The 18527-nt window shown below is 43.8% G+C and overlaps 9 protein-coding genes and 1 non-coding gene across 10 annotated transcripts; 6 read left to right on the plus strand and 4 right to left on the minus strand.

Annotated features, from left to right (window-relative positions):
- Positions 1 to 419: 419 nt before the first annotated feature.
- Positions 420 to 1390, minus strand: C8R40DRAFT_1136551 (uncharacterized protein). The gene is made up of 6 exons (XM_046229385.1): positions 1298 to 1390; positions 1148 to 1240; positions 1026 to 1097; positions 962 to 973; positions 687 to 907; positions 420 to 583 (listed from the first exon to the last, which is right to left on the minus strand). Exons 2-6 carry the CDS (start codon positions 1220 to 1222, stop codon positions 571 to 573), a joined length of 393 nt encoding a protein of 130 aa, XP_046079096.1. The 5' UTR covers positions 1223 to 1240; positions 1298 to 1390; the 3' UTR covers positions 420 to 570.
- Positions 1391 to 2442: 1052 nt separating this feature from the next.
- C8R40DRAFT_1164137 (uncharacterized protein) lies at positions 2443 to 4488 on the plus strand (the record flags this gene model as incomplete). The annotated part of the gene is made up of 9 exons (XM_046230450.1): positions 2443 to 2530; positions 2593 to 2738; positions 2798 to 2962; positions 3022 to 3049; positions 3097 to 3242; positions 3301 to 3462; positions 3557 to 3731; positions 3788 to 3907; positions 3968 to 4488. 9 exons carry the CDS (start codon positions 2443 to 2445, stop codon positions 4486 to 4488), a joined length of 1551 nt encoding a protein of 516 aa, XP_046079097.1.
- Positions 4489 to 5367: 879 nt separating this feature from the next.
- On the minus strand, positions 5368 to 6271 carry C8R40DRAFT_861319 (uncharacterized protein). The gene is made up of 4 exons (XM_046236479.1): positions 6141 to 6271; positions 5965 to 6045; positions 5857 to 5909; positions 5368 to 5747 (listed from the first exon to the last, which is right to left on the minus strand). The coding sequence occupies exons 1-4, from the start codon at positions 6156 to 6158 to the stop codon at positions 5636 to 5638; spliced, it is 264 nt and encodes an 87-aa protein (XP_046079098.1). The 5' UTR covers positions 6159 to 6271; the 3' UTR covers positions 5368 to 5635.
- Positions 6272 to 6710: 439 nt separating this feature from the next.
- On the plus strand, positions 6711 to 7185 carry C8R40DRAFT_861317 (uncharacterized protein). Its single transcript, XM_046236478.1, has one exon. The coding sequence runs from the start codon at positions 6851 to 6853 to the stop codon at positions 7091 to 7093; it is 243 nt and encodes an 80-aa protein (XP_046079099.1). The 5' UTR covers positions 6711 to 6850; the 3' UTR covers positions 7094 to 7185.
- Positions 7186 to 8092: 907 nt separating this feature from the next.
- On the plus strand, positions 8093 to 8769 carry C8R40DRAFT_1063057 (uncharacterized protein; the record flags this gene model as incomplete). The annotated part of the gene is made up of 3 exons (XM_046225505.1): positions 8093 to 8296; positions 8350 to 8623; positions 8684 to 8769. The coding sequence occupies 3 exons, from the start codon at positions 8093 to 8095 to the stop codon at positions 8767 to 8769; spliced, it is 564 nt and encodes a 187-aa protein (XP_046079100.1).
- A 555-nt stretch (positions 8770 to 9324) lies between these two features.
- Positions 9325 to 10944, plus strand: C8R40DRAFT_1063010 (delta-12 fatty acid desaturase; the record flags this gene model as incomplete). Its single annotated transcript, XM_046225501.1, has 8 exons — positions 9325 to 9396; positions 9453 to 9773; positions 9826 to 10101; positions 10163 to 10318; positions 10369 to 10539; positions 10593 to 10626; positions 10682 to 10749; positions 10810 to 10944. The coding sequence occupies 8 exons, from the start codon at positions 9325 to 9327 to the stop codon at positions 10942 to 10944; spliced, it is 1233 nt and encodes a 410-aa protein (XP_046079101.1).
- Positions 10945 to 11216: 272 nt separating this feature from the next.
- Positions 11217 to 13237, minus strand: C8R40DRAFT_1136598 (uncharacterized protein). The gene is made up of 11 exons (XM_046229386.1): positions 12870 to 13237; positions 12766 to 12799; positions 12638 to 12703; positions 12528 to 12581; positions 12385 to 12458; positions 12264 to 12322; positions 12067 to 12199; positions 11933 to 12000; positions 11840 to 11877; positions 11448 to 11786; positions 11217 to 11395 (listed from the first exon to the last, which is right to left on the minus strand). Exons 1-10 carry the CDS (start codon positions 13118 to 13120, stop codon positions 11697 to 11699), a joined length of 867 nt encoding a protein of 288 aa, XP_046079102.1. The 5' UTR covers positions 13121 to 13237; the 3' UTR covers positions 11217 to 11395; positions 11448 to 11696.
- Positions 13238 to 13372: 135 nt separating this feature from the next.
- C8R40DRAFT_1261083 (delta-5 fatty acid desaturase) lies at positions 13373 to 15330 on the plus strand (the record flags this gene model as incomplete). The annotated part of the gene is made up of 9 exons (XM_046233822.1): positions 13373 to 13638; positions 13687 to 13761; positions 13822 to 14255; positions 14312 to 14522; positions 14585 to 14650; positions 14702 to 14787; positions 14847 to 15039; positions 15090 to 15191; positions 15253 to 15330. The coding sequence occupies exons 1-9, from the start codon at positions 13525 to 13527 to the stop codon at positions 15328 to 15330; spliced, it is 1359 nt and encodes a 452-aa protein (XP_046079103.1). The 5' UTR covers positions 13373 to 13524.
- A 202-nt stretch (positions 15331 to 15532) lies between these two features.
- C8R40DRAFT_1063059 (kinase-like protein) lies at positions 15533 to 17785 on the minus strand (the record flags this gene model as incomplete). The annotated part of the gene is made up of 8 exons (XM_046225506.1): positions 15533 to 15642; positions 15682 to 16025; positions 16272 to 16461; positions 16521 to 16670; positions 16723 to 16805; positions 16859 to 17043; positions 17094 to 17267; positions 17324 to 17785. The coding sequence occupies 8 exons, from the start codon at positions 17783 to 17785 to the stop codon at positions 15533 to 15535; spliced, it is 1698 nt and encodes a 565-aa protein (XP_046079104.1).
- Positions 17786 to 18385: 600 nt separating this feature from the next.
- C8R40DRAFT_t307 lies at positions 18386 to 18468 on the plus strand. The gene has a single exon. It is a non-coding gene; the product is annotated as a tRNA-Arg (tRNA).
- The last annotated feature ends 59 nt before the right edge of the window (positions 18469 to 18527 follow it).

The following is an 18527-nucleotide window of genomic DNA, read 5'->3' on the forward strand; positions in this document are numbered from 1 at the left end:
AGAGGAACGAGTGAGACATCAATGTTTTCATTTGGTATCATTTTGAAGCCAAAAAGTAAAGTATGTGACCGAGGTGCCAACTTTTGTGAAAACAGCAATAACATATTCTTAGAAGGTGCACTAGTTTATTTAAATGGTGGTTGGCCACCACTTTCATTGTTTGGCACCTGCCGCTTGCGGCCTTTGACCCAGTCATTTGAAATGTAAAAGAAGTTGTGATTAAGGTATTACCTTTGTATTGATCACGTACAATGTGCATTTTGTTCATGTGATCAGGCGTAGATGTTCTTGTCAAGCTCGTGTTGTCTCTTGAATCGTAAAATAGCAAAAATCATTATGTAGCAGGCAAAAGCAGAGAACTATGTGTCTGGTTGCCTTCAGCTGTTGGTGGTGTTTAGTGTGGTTTGTGACATCGGTGCGAATAAGAAATCTTTAAGATCGGTACTACGTAGGATAGGATAGAATATCTACAAGATGCATCAAGAATTATGCTGTTCATATTGACGTCGTTCTACAGGAGGCTAAAATAGTTTAAAAAATGTATCTTTTGTTACTGATGACAAGGGTAGTTCATATTTCAGAGCTATCGTATAACAAATGCGAGATGGAAGATTTGTTGTGTTATTCGTCACAGTGGATTAGATAGGTCAATTGGGTGAACATGAGGGGGAAGAGTGTAATCGTACATGTCGTTGAAAATGTCGGGGAACATAATTGCAATAGGTGGTAGAGTGATTTTATTTTCCTCGAGGAGTTGCATCGGCGGTGCATAATAGGAAGAACATGTACATCCTCTGTAAAACGGATCGAAGTGTCCTTGAGAGATTGCACGCCATTGTTCTTGGCACAACTGTGTTAACGTCTGGTCCAATTTCGACGCTTTCCTTCGCAGTTTCCGTCGTTGATTCTGTAATAGGATTTTTTTGGTATGTCAACGACGAATTATGTGCCAGAAACTCACGTAGAACCAATTCTGTATCGAAGAATGTTGAGATGGATAACTATGATACGCTAGTTGTACGTACTTTTATCTCAGGTTGAGTTAATCCAGTCTCGTTCGACAACTTCGCAATATTGTGCTCGCTGGGGTAGATAGTCTGCAGCGCGGTAAAAATTGAATGAACGTAAGATCGATACTACGACGAACTTGGTTTAATATAACAACGAGTGGCTTCAGCTGTTCTGGTCGTAGGGCATTGCGTGTTCGATTGTTGTGCTTCATGGTAGGTTAAACTTGAAGCTTTGAAAATCGAGTATGAACATTGTCTGTAGTATCTATTTGGGTGAAACACGATACCTGGATTATCAGCGTTCTCACTGGAAAAAGACGACGTAGAAAGATGGCGGTTGTAAAGCACCAAGAAAGAACGCTACCGTATATAGTAGTAACACTGTAACATTACTAACCTCAGTCACTTTTCGGGAACTATCTTCCAAGGATTATCTGTGATTGAATCATTCCTTCTGGAGCAGCGAAAACATCATCGTCGACATTGCCCTAAATTTTATAATTTTGAGGTAAATTACCCAGATATTCTGTCCCAATTTATCGCCTGACGGCGTTGCGGATTTGCGAAGATAACCATACGATGTAAATATACACCTTTGCTCGAACGTCAACACAACGTTAACTGAGGATGGTGCACTTAGGAGTACTGTTGTTCGCTGCTCGATTGGAGTCAGCGATTCATGTCATGGATGTTCAGGATTACAGAGGCATAAAATGCGTGGGTGGCTATTATTGTGACGAATCGCTAAGTGCTGACCTGTGCTGACCTTTTCACTAATATATAGAAAAGGACGATGCTCGTTTTCGTGTGCTTTTGATCATGCTATCTGCAGCGTAACCTAGAAGTGCGATACATTAGCACAGATTAATGCGATGTTAGCCAATGGATAGGATTATGATATGAATCCGTTGCAAATTAACGGATTAGAAATGAGAAAAATATTGGTGAGTCTCTACAGTCTATTCGATTACGGAGTACACATAAACGATACATACAGATTTATCGTTAAGCATAGTGCACAAGTTGAATGCTGTGGAGGTGAATTGTCGATATCGACATCAAATAATTGCCTCATGAAATGTTGATTGTTGATCTTATCCGAATCATATTGTCAACTCCTGGTGATTAAACCTTACCGCAGTGGAGCTCCGCTGTAATGACATTCAAAATAAAAGAAGGTCAGAGCCTAACTTAAGGTCTACAAGGAAGGCCTACAAGGAATGCCTTCCCACGCTGAATCTTTAATCTTGGACGACCAAGGAGATAGATGTCTTTTGCGCAGCTCAAGTCCTCCAGAAGCACCAAATCGTTTGTGCAACCAACCATCAGCCGATATGTCTCTTCAGCATCTACCGAACAATCGTTAGAATCTTCTTCATCGGTCAAAAATTTGGTATCAGCGAATACTAAAGTGGTAGGAAGAGAAGAAGGAATGTATAGCGAGCTCCCGGAATTCATCGAGATACGACAATCAGAGGAGATCGGGCGAGGAATATGGACGCAGTCACCCATCAGAGCAGGTATGCGAAAAATCAGGTGTTATCGTCCGAGATTCGATGTTAATCGAGAAGTATATGTCCAGGAAGTGTAATTTTTGTCACCAAGCCATGCGCTGCAGCGTTATCTTCTCCGAAATTGACATCTTACTGCTCGTACTGTTTTGAACAAACTGGCATGAATGGATTGCGTCGGTGTACGAAGTGCCGTGTTACACACTACTGTGACTTCGTAAGATTGAGGATTCATAATTTTCCTTGCCGGCGTTCGTCTAATTGCTCATTTTCTAGAATTGTCAAAGAAACGACTGGGCTATCCACAAGCACGAATGCGCATCCTTACAAAATTGGTCACAAGCCGCTCCTTCAAGTGATTATCCTCCTCCTTCTGATGCTATTCGATGTTTGAGTCGAATGCTGTGGAAAATGCGAAAACAAGGACCTCATGCTCGACAGGTGTGCTTTCTCATGTGACCTTTGTATACTATATTCATGATCGTATCCACCTGGCGCAGGCCAGAGAATTAGCGAGTATGCAGTCCCGTAGGTCGTGATTCTTTTCAGTTGAAAATATCTGATCTTTATCTTAGATAGGTCTTCATTGAAGCCTTCCGCCTACGAAACACACACCTACCTCGCGCACTCGCTGGTTCAATATCTTGGCCTCTCAAGCCCAGGGGATATGGAGCAGTATTCTCTTTCGTCTGCTGCTGATTTGGTGGATACGATCTCACGCGTGAGTACTTTGGACACTATTGTTCGTACTGTTATATAATTGTCTTGACTTTGTACAGTTTGTTACCAATACGTTTACAGTTACCGATCCTACACTTACACCTCTAGGTGCTGCCGTATCCCCCGTGGTAGCCCTGATCAACCATTCTTGCGATCCCAATGTTGTTGTGGTCTTTCCTAGAGTCTCGATCGATCCTAAAGTTCAAGAACCCTTGATGCAGGTTATTGCAATTCGTGACATCTACCCAGGAGAGGAGTTATGTTCTTGTTACATTTTCTTGCAAGCTTTCGTTTTTGATGCTTTCTTGTCTTCAGATCCTAACTTCTTACATCGATGCCACTTTACCTGCAAATCTACGTCAGCAAGCATTGAACGAGACCTACAATTTCGAGTGCATATGTCACTTGTGTACTTCCACGGGGCTGGATCCGAGAGCGTCTTTGAATTGTCCGAAGAATTGTGGTGGATCATGTCCTCTACCAAATGATGGTACGCAACTCTAGGCACGTCTACCTCTGCTCCAATTTAACTTGGCCTACGTGTAGAACATGCTTTAGTTCGCTGTTCGAAATGTAAATCTGTCGTTAGGTCGGTGGAGGCCGCTCTAGATGCACTCAGAGTTGGCCAAGAAGGTTTAGACAAAGCTAACAATCTACAATTTGAAGGTATGTCATGAAAATATTACTCAAAACCGTTGCGAACTCGTTCGTTTTTCATCGTCATAGATCCAGGAAAATCGATACAACTCACCACGAATCTCATTCCTATCTTGACCTCCGCTGGATTTCCACCCTCTGCTCATCCGCTTCTCGGCCTCACACGCCTTCACCAACAACTCCTTACCTCCTCATTCCCGAACCCTCTTACCCAAGAACACCTCGACGAGACTATACATACAGCGACGACCAACGTTGCCGGTTTTACCGCGCTTTTCCGAGAAGGTCACCCTGTGCTTGCACTCGCGCTTGCCGAACTAGGGAAGCTGCTTGCAGTGGATGAACCCTCTCCTCGTACAACCAATACGTCGGTGATTTATCCCCCGTCAGGTCTTCCTAGACTGAAGCTCGCATACGAAACACTCTTGCGTGCAAGGAAGATGCTGTTAATCGGATTTGGTGTGACGAATGAAGGTGGACAGGTCGGTAAAGAAGTCAGAGAGATGATTGTTGCATTGGAAAAGGAAATCGGCGTGTTCAGGCAGGGTATAAAAAATGTGCTGGAAAATACGCCGAAGTCGAAGGCATAAAATGACACTGACCTCAAACTCCTATCGACCGTTGTCAATATACTCCATTTCTTGGATTGTCGTGTCCTCAGAGTCTACGGACCTCAGCCACAAAACACCCAAGTGATATATCAAGGCAGAAAAACGTACTCCAAAATTTCGGGTATATAATAATTGGGCGTCGATTGTCGATGTGACTCAGCTTCCCGTTCATTAGCATGTGGAATAGCATGGTGCTGGAACAGTGCTGGAATATGGGCGAAAGTATTTATGAAGCCGCACTTTTTTACGTTTGCCTTCAAATGACTTAACCTTCTCTGTGATTTGGTCTTTTCGCCACGCAAGAAAGCGCATATCTTGTGACTATCGAGCAAGTGATTTACTAGAATGTTTCGAGTTTGATCGTCATTTGCATCGCTTATGGTGCGCCTTGGTTTGTTCATGATAGCCCCATGGAATAGCTCACAAAGGTCTCTTCTTTCTAGTCGGATTTGGCTGCGCATTGTGCTTCTTTCAAGTAAGTCATCGTCTTGGATCGATTTTACTCACCTTTCCCAAACCACGACAATATTAACGGTGATGCTGTACTCCATCTTCAATGGTTTTACGGTAAAAGTTCCGAATATCAACATGCTCCCGGTAATTAGCTCATATCAGGACCTCTATTCTCTATTTGTCGTCATTGTGGTCAAGCTGTAATCGAGGAATTTGTTCCCAGATCGAGTCCTGACTGGTCCATTCGATCATTCAGCGCAATCGTTTAGGAATGATCATGAAAATGTCCACGATGCAATTTGCTTCGGGTGCAACAGTTATATATCCAACGTACATGAAACCCAGCGGGTACTCGTAAGACGAAAGTGGGCTGCAGACCTCGGAAACTGACAGCTTTTAAACACTCTGAGTTATACGTCGAAGAACAGTAAATTGGCAGTCTCCTAAGAGTACATACGCGTCCAAAGAAATTTTGCAGTACTACCCTCATCTTTCTCCTGATAGACTGTGACCTCAGGCTTTAGAAGTACCCAGATACATACAAAACATCACCGTGTTAAATAAATTACATCGCGTCCTTCTGCGCATTGTGTCCAAAATGAATGGAATAGAACCATGATCCACGAGGCCGAGGAGCGAGCTTAGCTCCGTCGAAGGTGACCGAAGCGATAGACTACCAGTAGATCTTTCTCTCAACGGTCCTAGTCCTCGGAACGCCTCCAATAAGAGGGACTTGAGCGGGTCGATTATACATCGTACGCCTGATACGGGTCACAGTTGGATGCCTGGTGAGGGCAAGGGGCACACAATGAGGTCGAAAAGAGGATAGGAAGAAGAGCACGGTTCAAATTCAAATCAAATGATGTTTCAAGCGCAAAGTGCTTCGACACTCACCAGGCATGATACACCTCATAAGAATCAAGCTGAACTTCAATGATTTGTCGGCCCTATAGAAACGACCGCGTTAAAACTGGTGAAAACGATCCAACGGTGACCACGTACCAGGTAGTCAATATGCGACCCAACAACGAGCCCTTCTTGACGACCTGCTAAGCCATGATTGACTGCGACAACATCACCGGGCTACGTTCGGTAAAAAGTACGAAAAGAGGATGTTCGAAGGGAAAATTATAACAGTAAGTACGGATCCTACTCATTCTGAAAAAAAGGGAACTTACAAGGATTTCATCAGACATAATTGCTTGGAGGGAAATGGGTGAACGGGTAGATAGAGGTGAAGGGTAGATAATGCAGAGTGTGCTGTAGATAGTAGTCACCGCCGATAGCGATGAAGGCAAAAAGAGTACAAAGTCTTGATGGTGGTTTGAGTCGAACAGCAGGACGGGCTTTTATAGATTAGATTGTCCTTATTGTCCTACGGCCCTAAAGTCGTGAGGCTGCCTCGAGGCCCGGCTCTCGTAAAATGAATCAGGCCCGCCATCATTATTCCATGCGCAAAAGTGCTGGCAAAATCCAGCATGCTCTCACTCCACTTCTAATGACATGTTGTCCTCGCTGTGAGTATGAACCCACCCGTTCTGTATTTTTGCAAAAGGCCTATTTTCTTAGAGGGATGACCAGCATTCTAATGCTCCAAAAAGTGCATTAGACGCTCTTCAATGGTCGTCCTTGAGCGGAACTAAAATACAATAGAGAATTCAGAAAACGTGGACACAATGAGCCCCCATTTTATTCGCCGTCTTGAGCACCGTGCGCACTGTCATTCTGAATAAAATCATCCTCCATGCTTGTTCCATGCTATGCAAAATATATTTCATTCTAACGTAGACCACATGTTTCAGTCTGCGACTTCGTCTGGTATGTAGGCAGTGATTACTGAAGGGAGACTGTTATGTAGGTGCATCGCTTTTGGTCCCCAACCAACTCAATGTTAACATCCAATCGCATTCTCGGTGCTGGAAAACTCTGTGTGCACAGACGCTGGGAACAACGCAGAAAGGAGACTGGTGGAAATGGACATATGTTTGGAGGCGGTTGGGAAAGAAGCAACGATGAAGTCAAGATGTTTCAAGCCTTCGAGAAAGTTGCGAAGGAAATTGGCGCGAAAAGTATCTCCTCAGGCTCTGGTAAATTATCGCATCTTTCTTTCTGTTTCTTGCTACTAGTATGAATCACTTCCCATCTCATACTACACCTTCTCGAATTGCGTATACTCACTAAAACGTATCATGTCTTTCTCTATGAATATAGATGTGAGCAAATTTCGAGTATAAAACAACGAAAACGCGAGTCTACTTTGGGAACCTTGAAATCCTTTCCCTTCGAAATGATACAAACCAAGAGAACTGGATGTTAGCTAGACATGCGATGGTAAAGTACTAGCATCTCCTTGAAATTGGTGCTGTGCTTTCGTCCAAGAGTCATTTGTAGTCCAATACCGGTCGGTTGCTTCACTCTATCGGTGAAGTAGCATTATTGGCTTGGGATGGGACGTGAATTGAATTGGGTTAACATCACTCGTGGTATTCTGCTTTGGACTTGGCGTCAAAAGTATCGTTCTCTTTATCTGGGAGAGTAATGGTGATTGCTTGGGTTGTACTCTTCGTAGACGAGCTGCAATGCACTTCGCCAAGAGTCGAGTTTGGTTTTCTCATGATACAATTTTGGCTCTATATAGGGTATCCCCCGCTGTCGCGCCACCAACGCGCGGCAGGATCGTCGTCATCCAACTTCCTGGCATAGTGGGGTTCACGGAGCCTAGGATCATCAAGAGTTCTAGTCGAGCCTTGGTAAGAGTTCCCTTCGGTACGGTCAAGCTTGCTAAATTGATGTCATGGCGGTCAGAGCTCACAAAAATTCCCGCTGAGCGCGCGAAGCTCGGCTCAATCTACAGGCGTTATCCTGGACATCGAAGTCGACAAATAGAACCGGGACGTTTGCCAGCACTCACCGAATCGAATCCAAATCAATGAGGCTTCTGCTCCAGTGCTGGTATCGGTGTTTAAGTTTGACAAAAGCACCAGAGTAGAGCAAGGTGCTCAGGATCGTAAGAACGAATCTACGCAGAAACTGGCCGACAAATTAAGCGCCCAGAAGTGCAGGCGTTTATCGATTCCAATTGCTGTGTTGTGGATTGCTGATCATTACTTCCATTACTGCACTGACAATCATGGCACTCAACTGTGCAATGCTCAATGCAATCAGAGAACCGATACCTTTACCAGATGAGAACATCATATCCACGGTCGATTCAGGAGCAGAAGTGATATTACTCATACCGGACACTCCACCAGCGGGTAGCCGTTTATCTGGCGGATCTGGAGGCGCTCAGAAGCTGAAAGCTATGGGAAGGATATGGCTAACTGATCGTCGAGTGCGTCGAAAAATATTTGTTCGTACATTTAGGTAACTCACCCTTCAATATAGTTCCTGTTCACTTCCTCTCCAGATTCATCATTCGACTCTTTAACGGTCCCTTTGCCCTCTATTCTCACTACTCGTTTTGAACAGCCCACATTCGGCGCAAATTATCTCTCATTCGAGATAAAACCTTCTTCCGGAGGTGGCTTGACAGATGGTACTGGCATTGAACTCCGATTTAAGAATCAAGCCATGTTTCAATTTGTGGCGCTACTAGAGAAGACGAGAGAGCGCGCTATCTACATGAGAAGACAGGTTGCACAAGAGGACGAGGGTCTACGTGAGTTCTATGGTTATCATCCTCGAATTCATGGAGCTTAAATTTGGCAATGATTTTCAGCGAGTTATACATCCCCCGCAGAATCGAGCACTGTCACTCTTGTCGGAGATGTTCCAGTGGACAATCCACCAGAGTATGGCTTCTAGCAGACGAAGGGGTATATTTATCTTTCCTAACATATCGCAATGTGTCAACAGTGTACTGAAATGGTTGAGCGGTTTCATCATATGGGCAGCTTGATACAAAGTTGATGGAAAACGGTAAGTATGACTATGTAAGACGATTGACACGAAAATGTGCCCGTGTAAATTTAATTGCCTCTGTCAACTGTGGCTGTTCTGCTGCGATTCATCAGTGACTTTCGGACGACGCATCAATAAACATCACCGTGTTCAGAGTTTCCCTGGCATTTCACTTAGGGGAAACTTTCTTAGCAAGGTGAATTAGAATCAAAAATTTCAGAAAGGTGTGTAATAACTTGATATGTATTTCCTCTTTCACCTTGTCCATATAGAAGAGGAATTAGGCCTCCGAATCTGCATTTGATTGCCTGTGTTCAGGCCTCATAGAACGAATGCTATGCAGAAAGATACCAGCCAGCAAAACTCGCTTCGCCACAATTCCCAGATGAAATGCTTCAGGAGTTGGTACTTATATAGTATCATCAGTGGTATCATCCTTGCATGGCTTTTCTTTCTGCGATGCTTTCTTCTGCGTTTGCTGATTCACCTGAGTACATCACTCGAAAGGATACCCCGTTTATGCCTTCCAAGGTGAATTAGCAGACCTTCCTCAAAATACAATTTAATCATCTTCGTTGCTTTTGCAGATAACGTGGAATGAACTTCATTCGTCGTTGCCGAAGCACATTTTCAGGAGATCGACTGTGAAGGGTGTGAGCTACGTCGTTCGTGACGTGACCCTCGCGATCGTACTATACAGGCTCGCGTGGTTCTTGGAATCACCAGCGACTGTATTCTTCGAGCCAAGCAACTTTCTTCGCCTGGTCAAATATGTTCTATGGCTATTCTATTTCAATGCCCAAGGCATTCTCTTCACCTCTTGGTGGTGCCTAGCTCACGAAGCGAGTCACGGCACCTTATCATCCTTTGCTCTAGTCAACGACGCTGTTGGTTTCGTACTGCATACTGTGAGTTCCATCACTCAAGTTCAGAATTTTGCTCATAACGATCGCTTCGTAGTTTCTTTTGGTGCCATATTTCTCATGGAAGTCATCGCATCTCTCCCATCATGCATCTACTGCTTCGGTCGAGAGAGACGAGAACTACGTTCCTCGTACCCGATCTAGTTTTGCTCTTCCACCTGAAGATAGAGCGAATGTTGCAGATTATCGTGAAGCCTTTGAGGAAACACCGATGTGTACTACTTTCCGCATCGTCGCTATGCAAGTATTCGGGTTGATATTCTATCTACTATTCAATCGCAAAGGGTCCCCCAGGCATCCACCGGGAACGAATGTAAGCCGTTGGCCTTGTAACTCTACTCTGATGACTTGCTTTTTCTCACTGTATCGAACAGCATTTCAGCCCTTACTCGTCACTATTCAAGCCACACGAGCGCTCGGGCGTTGTCATGTCCGATATAGGGCTCACGTTCATGGTTTATCTTCTGTACCAATGGACGAAGCAAGTTGGGTTTGGCCACTTCTTTCGTTCCTACTGTGTGCCGTATCTGGTATGTTTTATGAGCGTGTGTCCCACACTCGCTGATTCATTTCTTACCAGCTCACGAACCATTGGATTGTCATGTTGACATACCTTCAGCACACCGACCCAACCGTTCCGTATTATCGTCGTTCACAGTGGAATTTTGTACGTGGCGCGCTGGCTAGTGTTGATCGACCATTTTTGGGATGGATAGGGCGTGTTTTCTTCCATAATGTCTCTCACAACCATGTGTGTTAAATGTGCCCGATGACTGCCTGCTATACTGAAATTCTCGCTCTCAGATATCTCACCATCTTTTCTCCGCCATCCCGTTTTGTCAGTTATATTCTCTATTCGAAGATGAGCTGCTATTAATTGCAGGACTTTCTAGACAATCAGCCCCTTGCGACGGCATGCATCAAGAAGATATTGCGAAAGGAGTATAATTATGATTCTACCGTGAGTCGAATCTCTGATCTTACTCGCTTCACGTAGTATTCTCTCTTACTCTCAATTTAGAATTCTTTTCGCGCACTCTACCGCTCATTTACTGAATGCGAGTTCGTTGAAGATAGAAGCGATATCGTCTTCTACAAGAATAGATCAGGCCATGCTAATCGTGTCCTTGCCAGCATTCCCTCAACTTCCTCTTGAATTTTGATATTGCGGAACAATTTCAATTTCTAGAAACATTTGAAGTAACAAATGAGTACACGCTCGGGGCTCTTCGTGTTCATTTTATATGTTATATTTACTGAGTAGCTAGCATTAGAGTCCAGCCCAGGGGATAAATAACAAAGTGGTGACCTAAACTGCGTCATTTCTCTCAATATGCATGTCTCTATCACTTCAACCATTTTGAACCCCTTTTGTCCAAAACATCAAGGCCTTTATAATGGACATGAGAATCAACATGTCCTGTCAAATGAGTTAACTGCCCCCATTGTATTGAGTCCCAAAAGAAGAACATTAATATTATACACTGTTTAGGGTAATTGTAAATCTTTCCAATCAACAAATGAATGAATTTCAATTACTAAGAGCATTGTACACGATGAGCCCATCGAAGTATTCTATTTCAGGGAGTATGTAAAATATACATGTCCTATAAATTATTTGAGCACAGTATTGGTCAAAAACCCCAGAGAGATACTCACCCAACAGAAAATATTTGAAGCAAACTGAACAAAGATAGACAAATCAAGACACTAGATCATTGAGCCCATAAGACTGGCCTATTTGTGCTCAAGCATGTAGCCTATGAACATTTTGCTATGAAATGCCCCCAATTGGGCTCGAGTAGATCAATGTTATGCAACAAAATACAGCTGTAGTAACACTGTAACAGGGTTCCAAAAGATCCGTGATTCCTCATTGTACAGTGCCAGGTTTGAATTTCAACAATCCTAAACATGCCTTTGTTCAACTTTCACTTGAACAGCAATCTTGCAAGCAGCTGGGCTCTTCCTCCAGAACATCCATGTTTGAATAATTGACTGGCATAGAAATAATTTGAAATTGGAAGCAAAGAGCCATTCAAAGTACTCACCAGATTGAGACCCAGGATAATGACATCAACATTGGACACTGTAAGATATGTACCCTGAATTCAGTGAACTCTTATTGGGTTGTAAAATCTTACAGAATGCATTGTATACAATAATGTTCTCAAAATTCCGGAGACTAGGAAGCATATACAGAGCACAAGTGCTAATTTTAAAATTAAAATTTGAAAATTGCTGGTACACAAAGATTTTTCGGAGACCAGTTACTCACGCAACTGAGAGAATTGAGAGAAGACTGAAGCTTGCCAGGCGGATCATCACACCAATGGAAACTTGGCCATTTGACTGATGGTAAAATTCATTCTTGTGCTTCCAGTGGTGGTAAAGAAGCATGCCTGACTTTGCTTTGGAATGGAACAATGCCTATGTAAATGCTAAATGTGGCAATAAAATAACATTTAAACCTACATTCACAGACAACAGACCCAACAGCAAAGGCCACACTGAATACACTTACAGAGTAGACCCTGATTGTAGTAAAACAACTTTAGTGAACAGCACATGAATAAGTATGTTTGATTTGGCATACCCTATGTCATTTGTAAAATGACAATAGAATTGTTCAGGGCTACGCTGAACAGCTTGTGGCTGAACAATGCCCACCTGTGTACCCAGAAATTTTTAGTTATATGTATATCTCCACACGGGCAACAATCTAAAGCCAAGACTCACTATGAGAAATACTATGGTCAATATAGTAAACAGGATTACTGTCGATAAAGGAAGCTAAAGTATTTTAGTTATTTATTTTATTAACAGTGCTGTATCAATTTAGTGCTTACCCATTTGCTATTACGATGTATTTTTCCATTATATTGCTTGACATAGTGAAGTACTGTCAAATGGAACTAGCAATGGACATATGAACAATCACAACATTAAGAAATAATTAAAAAAGCATTATAAATACCTGGAGTGCAAATGCAAAAGATGCAGCCATTAGCCTAAGAATTCATTCAGAATGATTATGCAATGAGCAATCCACATAAAGTATATCAAGCAATGGATATTTACCAAATCGGACTGGAATAGATTAGCGCACTTTGTACAACACAAAGCGAGAATGTAGGATCAGGACCAGTTTGTCCATGGGCCATTGCTAAAAGCAGCATTGAGAATGAATAGGCAGCGCCGCTGCCTAGGACCAGATACCAAGTAGAAAGACGGTGAATAGAAGGTGATAAAACTGCAGTAGAAATTATGACAAGGGCACCAATCAAGCCAATGATCTCAATGGTATTGAATGCCACAAAATTTCCAGCCATGACTAGAAACCTGTTCTCGAAAATGAAAATGATAGAAACAACTTTGGGTGAAAGATAGTTAAGAAGAAAAGGACTTTCAAAAAGGACTTTCAAAAAGAAGGGGCAACGAATGACTGGATGGCAGTATGTGTTAGCGGTATATAAAGACTCATAGAAGGTTGTTCACTGTGGAATCTAAATCTGATCATCTCTTGATTTTGATGTTGAGATTGCTCGGGATCTCCGGTGATCCCAGGACTGCAATGTCTTGAGCCTGCCTTGAGCCTGCCTCACCTTGATTGACAGTTTCGGCATCACTATTCAGTTCCCTTGGTATTAATACTTGTCCTTTCCCTCGGATTTCTATCTGCTCTCCATCATTGTCTATTTGCTCCAGCCTGGAGCCAGCTCAAATTGTGCAAATCATGATAGCTCATGACTCAACTAGCCTTTTGAACTATGCTCCCAACTTTATCCCTCTAGAGGAATTGAAGAGTGCATGCACTCACAGCAAAGCCTGGGTATCTATTGACGGATTGGTAAGTGGTCCGAAATTATTAACGTAATGCCTCTGATTCTGCAAGAAGGTATATGATCTAACTGAGTTCATTTGTCAACACCCGGGGGGCAAGGACTTCATCTTATTGGCAGCCGGAAAAGATGTATGTTTCAATGATATATCACCTCCTCTATCATTGTGTCAATCAGGTTTGTATATCTAGGTGACAAAGGTCTTCGAAGCATATCATGGACAAAAACAGCACCACATTTTACAAAAATTTCGGATTGGGTTGCTAGTAGGACAGGATGTGCCTTCTTTTCCACCTTCAGATGATTTCTTTTTGACACTCAAAAGACGTGTCAACAATCACTTTTGGGCTTTCAAAATAGACCCAAGACACTCTGCAGGAGCATATATCAGATATATCTCCACTGCCCTCAGCATATGGATCTTGTATGGGTTGCAGTGGTGGTTGCCATCTAACTCATTCTGGGTATTCTATCTTGTTTCTGTTGCACATGGTGTCGCATTGTCTCAGTACAGTGTCACTGCTGTGCATGATGGTTCTCATGGTGCCATTGGCCATAACCCAAGAGTCTGGAGACTTCTTCTTATTGGTCATGATTTTTTTGTCGGGTGTTCAAGCACATTATGGTATGTGATATTTGTTTCTATACATGATACAAGTTTGTTGGACCCCTTCCTCCCAGGACATACCAGCATGTTATGAGCCACCACATTTTCACAAATGTTGACGGTTATGATGCTGACATTGAAACATCTGAGGTTGAATTCTGGCGCATCAAAGACTCTCAGAAATACTTTAGCATTTACCAGCTCCAGTCTTTCTATTCTCCTATCCTTTATATTCTCCTTGGTTGTGCTGTCCGTTTCGAAGATTTGACTCATTATTTTGCTGGTGTGAGTACCAACATTTTGACTGTATATTTCCATCTTTGGATTCGGTTTATTCCAATCCACAGCATCGAGGCCCATTGAAGGTGAATTCTTTCACATTTTCGCAGAAAATGATATTTTGGAATGGAAAGGTAATGGTTTCTGTGATCAATTTACCCAGAATAATGATCAACATATCATAGTTGTTCTTTTTTACAAGCCGCATTGTTCTTCCATTGTTCTGGGGAATTACTCTTTCACGAGTTATCTCAGCGTTTCTGGTGGCAGAGTGAGTTTTCTTTTTTAACTTTGATTAAATTTTTTCTCTTACTCCGTTTCTTTCTGGAGTTTCACATTATCCATCATCCTTGCATTGATTTTTCAGGCCACCCATGTTGTCGATACTGCGGCATTCCCAGTGGTGAATCCTAAAACCGGGAACATCGATGTTGACTGGGCACGCTTACAAGTAGAGACAGCACAAGATTACGGTCATGATCGACCATTCACAACCTTCTTCTCGGGTTCCCTTAACTACCAGGTATGAGGTTTACTTGCTTTTCGGTGATGAAATGCCCATGACTAGCTCAGGTGGTTCATCATCTTTTCCCGTATATCGCTCAAGAGCACCTCCCAGCAGTTGCAAAAATTGTGCGCCAGACTGCTAAAGAGTACGGGGTGAAGTACGAAGTCGTGCGTATTGATATCTAATGGTACATATGCAGGAGTTGCTGATAGGAACACGAAATCGCAGAAAGATAGTCTCTGGACTGCTATCGGAGGACATATTGGACTGCTTCGAATGTTGGGAACTCCTCCACATTCTCATTGACAATAAACACCATCAATCCTCGAGTCGCATCCGGGCAATAGAATGTAGATACCTATCGTAGCTTTGTGAAGCACAAATCAACTTGTTCATAGAAAGGCACTGACGATACTAAAGCAACATCCCTAAGAGATGATCTACCGTAAAATGGACAGTGCATCCACGCCAACAAACCAGATATCGCCACAAATCACTGCAGAATGACCTACGTCCCGGGCATATCCAGCTCGTAACCGATCTTGTGAAACTCACAAGGCTGCTTCCCAATAGCAATCCCCTCCCCGCTTGTAAGACTATGCCAAACTTTCTTCCTCCCTTTACCATTATCCTCACCAAAATTTGCAGCGTCGTCACTATCAAAATCGTCTTGCGCGTATATACACACGTAAGGCGCTCCCACCTCGTCTCGAGCGTGCCACTTGCGGCAAACACCCTCTCCGAACGGATGGGGAAAGAACTCATCATCTTCGGGTTCTACCTCCTCGTCCAAGTCTTCGTCAGCACCGAATTCCATATCAGTATCCTCGTCGACCATTGGATCTGCCTCCTGTTGGCGGCGATTGCTACTAGAATATAAGAACGGATGGTATAACGCGCTTCGAGGTGTAAGCCGTTTGGTGCACAGAGGATGTAAAAGAGCCTCAACTAGGTCCAGAGCGTTGTCGATGTCCTCTTCATGTTGTTTCTGTGACGGACCCCTTAAGAAGAGTGATTGTCTCGGGGATTCGCCGAATTCTTCGTCTTCAATGGGAGTAAGAGGCGATAATTCGCCGGATTCAATGGATTTCGGTGGGGATGAGGGGAAAACTAGAGACGATGCAGAGGAAGGATTGGCAATCTTCGTGTTGATGCTAAGGTGACTGGGAGATGAAGATGGGACTGGTGTAAGGCGATAGTTGTCGTGTTGCGAAATATCATCGTGCTCGCGGTCGGGATCATGATACGGGGTCTGCTCGGGTGCATCAAGCTCTTGAATCTGTCGCTGAGCTTGATCTTTCAGTTGTTTGGTGTATGGGTAGAACCGTACGTCGGGCTCTGGTACCGAATAGAGATCAGGATTCTGTTTTGTGACAAAATCTGACCATGAGATTCCGTCAGGAGTGATGGATGGCACGTTGGTAGAAAACGTCCGGCCTGTTACACGATGAGACAGTTGAACAGTTGATTGATTGATTCAAGGGAAGTCTTCTCACTGTGCAGACACGCCGTCTGTTCCATGTTCCTCCTGCCAATGATTGTCCCGATTTCCATCAATGCCTCTATATCGTCGTTGGACTGGAATAAAGGAAATTTCTTGGTGAGAAAGAATAGCAATATCATTCCTGCAGCCCAAACATCCACAGCTATAACAGACAATCAGATTGATTTTACCGATCATGCAACGGAGTACTTCACCGCCTGTTTGGTCTCCACATTTCAATAGCACCTCAGGCGCACGAAACCCCCGTGTTCCGGCACGGTTTGCCTTTGAATGCGGCCTGCATACAAGGGTCAGTCTTCTCAGCGAATCAAGAGAAGCAGACACATTGACCTTGGATCCTTGTCTAGGTACCCCACTTCTTCGGAAGGTCTCATGGATTTCTGCTTGGCTTCCCTATTCATTTGTTTGTAATGAGGAACATTGTACTCTCGTTTGTTTCTAGACATTCCGTGCGGATTCTCCGCCGTGGGCAAGGTATGCAGACAGAGATTGAGCCCAGTATCATAATTCATACGCTGCGAAAGTCGTCAGGAGCAGGCTCGGAATGAAACTACTATCGACTCACGCAGGCGAGCCCAAAATCGCACAATGTTCCAATCCCCGTCCGTGGATCAAAGAGAAAGTTCGCAGGTTTCACGTCGCGATGGATGATATGACGAGAATGGACATCACGGAGAGCGCGGAGCAAACAACGCATGTATGCCTTGATGCCCTCCATAGGTAATGCTGTAAAGTAGTCCTAGCAGATTCACACAACGTTAAATCATCAGAACAACGATCATAAGTTACACCCACCCGAAAATCATCGTTCTTCTGATAGGGCATAATCACAACTACTTGATCTTGCTGCCTGAATGCTGTGATCAACTGCGATACGTGTCGACACGACCTGCATTCGTCCAGGATGGAGATTTCATTCCGAATGCGCTCTGGGCTGCTTGTGACATAAATACGCTTTACAGCGACGTAAACTTTGGTGCCTGGCGGCCGTGGAAGGGACTGATAGTGGGCAGAAGAGGAGGTATGGTGATGACCGTGCCACGGCGCGTTGAACCATTTGTCATGGTAATGAAGATCCAAGGCTTTGTACACAGATGAAAAGGTCCCAGTTCCGAGTCGGTCGAGCAGTTTGTAATCGGCTGATAGTTGTGGTACTGCCTCTTCAAGGTCAGCTATTTCTGCCAGAATTTCCTCTTGTTCTTCGGATGGTTTCCGTGATAAACTGTTCTCTTCGTCATCCGAGGAGCTTTCCGACATTACTTCGTCGTTTGCGTATTCTTCTTCTTCTTCGTAAGGAAGATCCTCGATTTCCGCTACTACCTCTTTCTCTTCCTCTTGATTTTCGTCCGTCTCCGTCTTTCGTCTTTTTCTTCGCCCATGGCTATCTCGTCCTGATAGCCCCAGTTCATCGGTTCCTCCTTCCTCTTCATCCAAGTCTATAACACCAGTGACGGACTGCCTTGATTTGACTGGACCCTTACCATAAGCCTGCTTCTTCATAGATGCTGCTGCAGCGGGATGAACGCTTTCTAAGTGGTGAACGAATTCTCGCATTTGGGCGTCTGGGCCACCTAGTGATAGTGGATCGTCCGAGGACACTGAATTCCGGGATTTCGTGAATAAAGATATGTTCTTGAGTTTCGATGCTGCATTGTCAGAAGAGCCACGATCCAGTGGATTCGATGAGTGACGAAAGAGTGTAGCCGTAGCCATTTCAAGAGTTGCAGATAATGTACATAGATTGCAAGAAGTGCGCGTGGAGTGTTGGATCGCGTTTCGTTCAGTCACGTGTGCGGCGCAACTGGAGCCTTGTACATGCATGTTCCTAGTGGCCCCAAAAGCAACTATGTTAAATATGGCTACCTGGCGCAATGGTAGCGCGTTTGGCTTCGATTGCCGAATCTACCAAAAGGTTGCAGGTTCGAGTCCTGCGGTGGTCATATCCTGTCAGTTGACAAACTCATTTTTTGTACTTATAGAAAGTTGCATTGTCCTTATT

This window comes from Lentinula edodes (assembly GCF_021015755.1).
Source record: "Lentinula edodes strain Le(Bin) 0899 ss11 chromosome Unknown C8R40scaffold_79, whole genome shotgun sequence".
NCBI classification, from domain to species: domain Eukaryota; kingdom Fungi; phylum Basidiomycota; class Agaricomycetes; order Agaricales; family Omphalotaceae; genus Lentinula; species Lentinula edodes.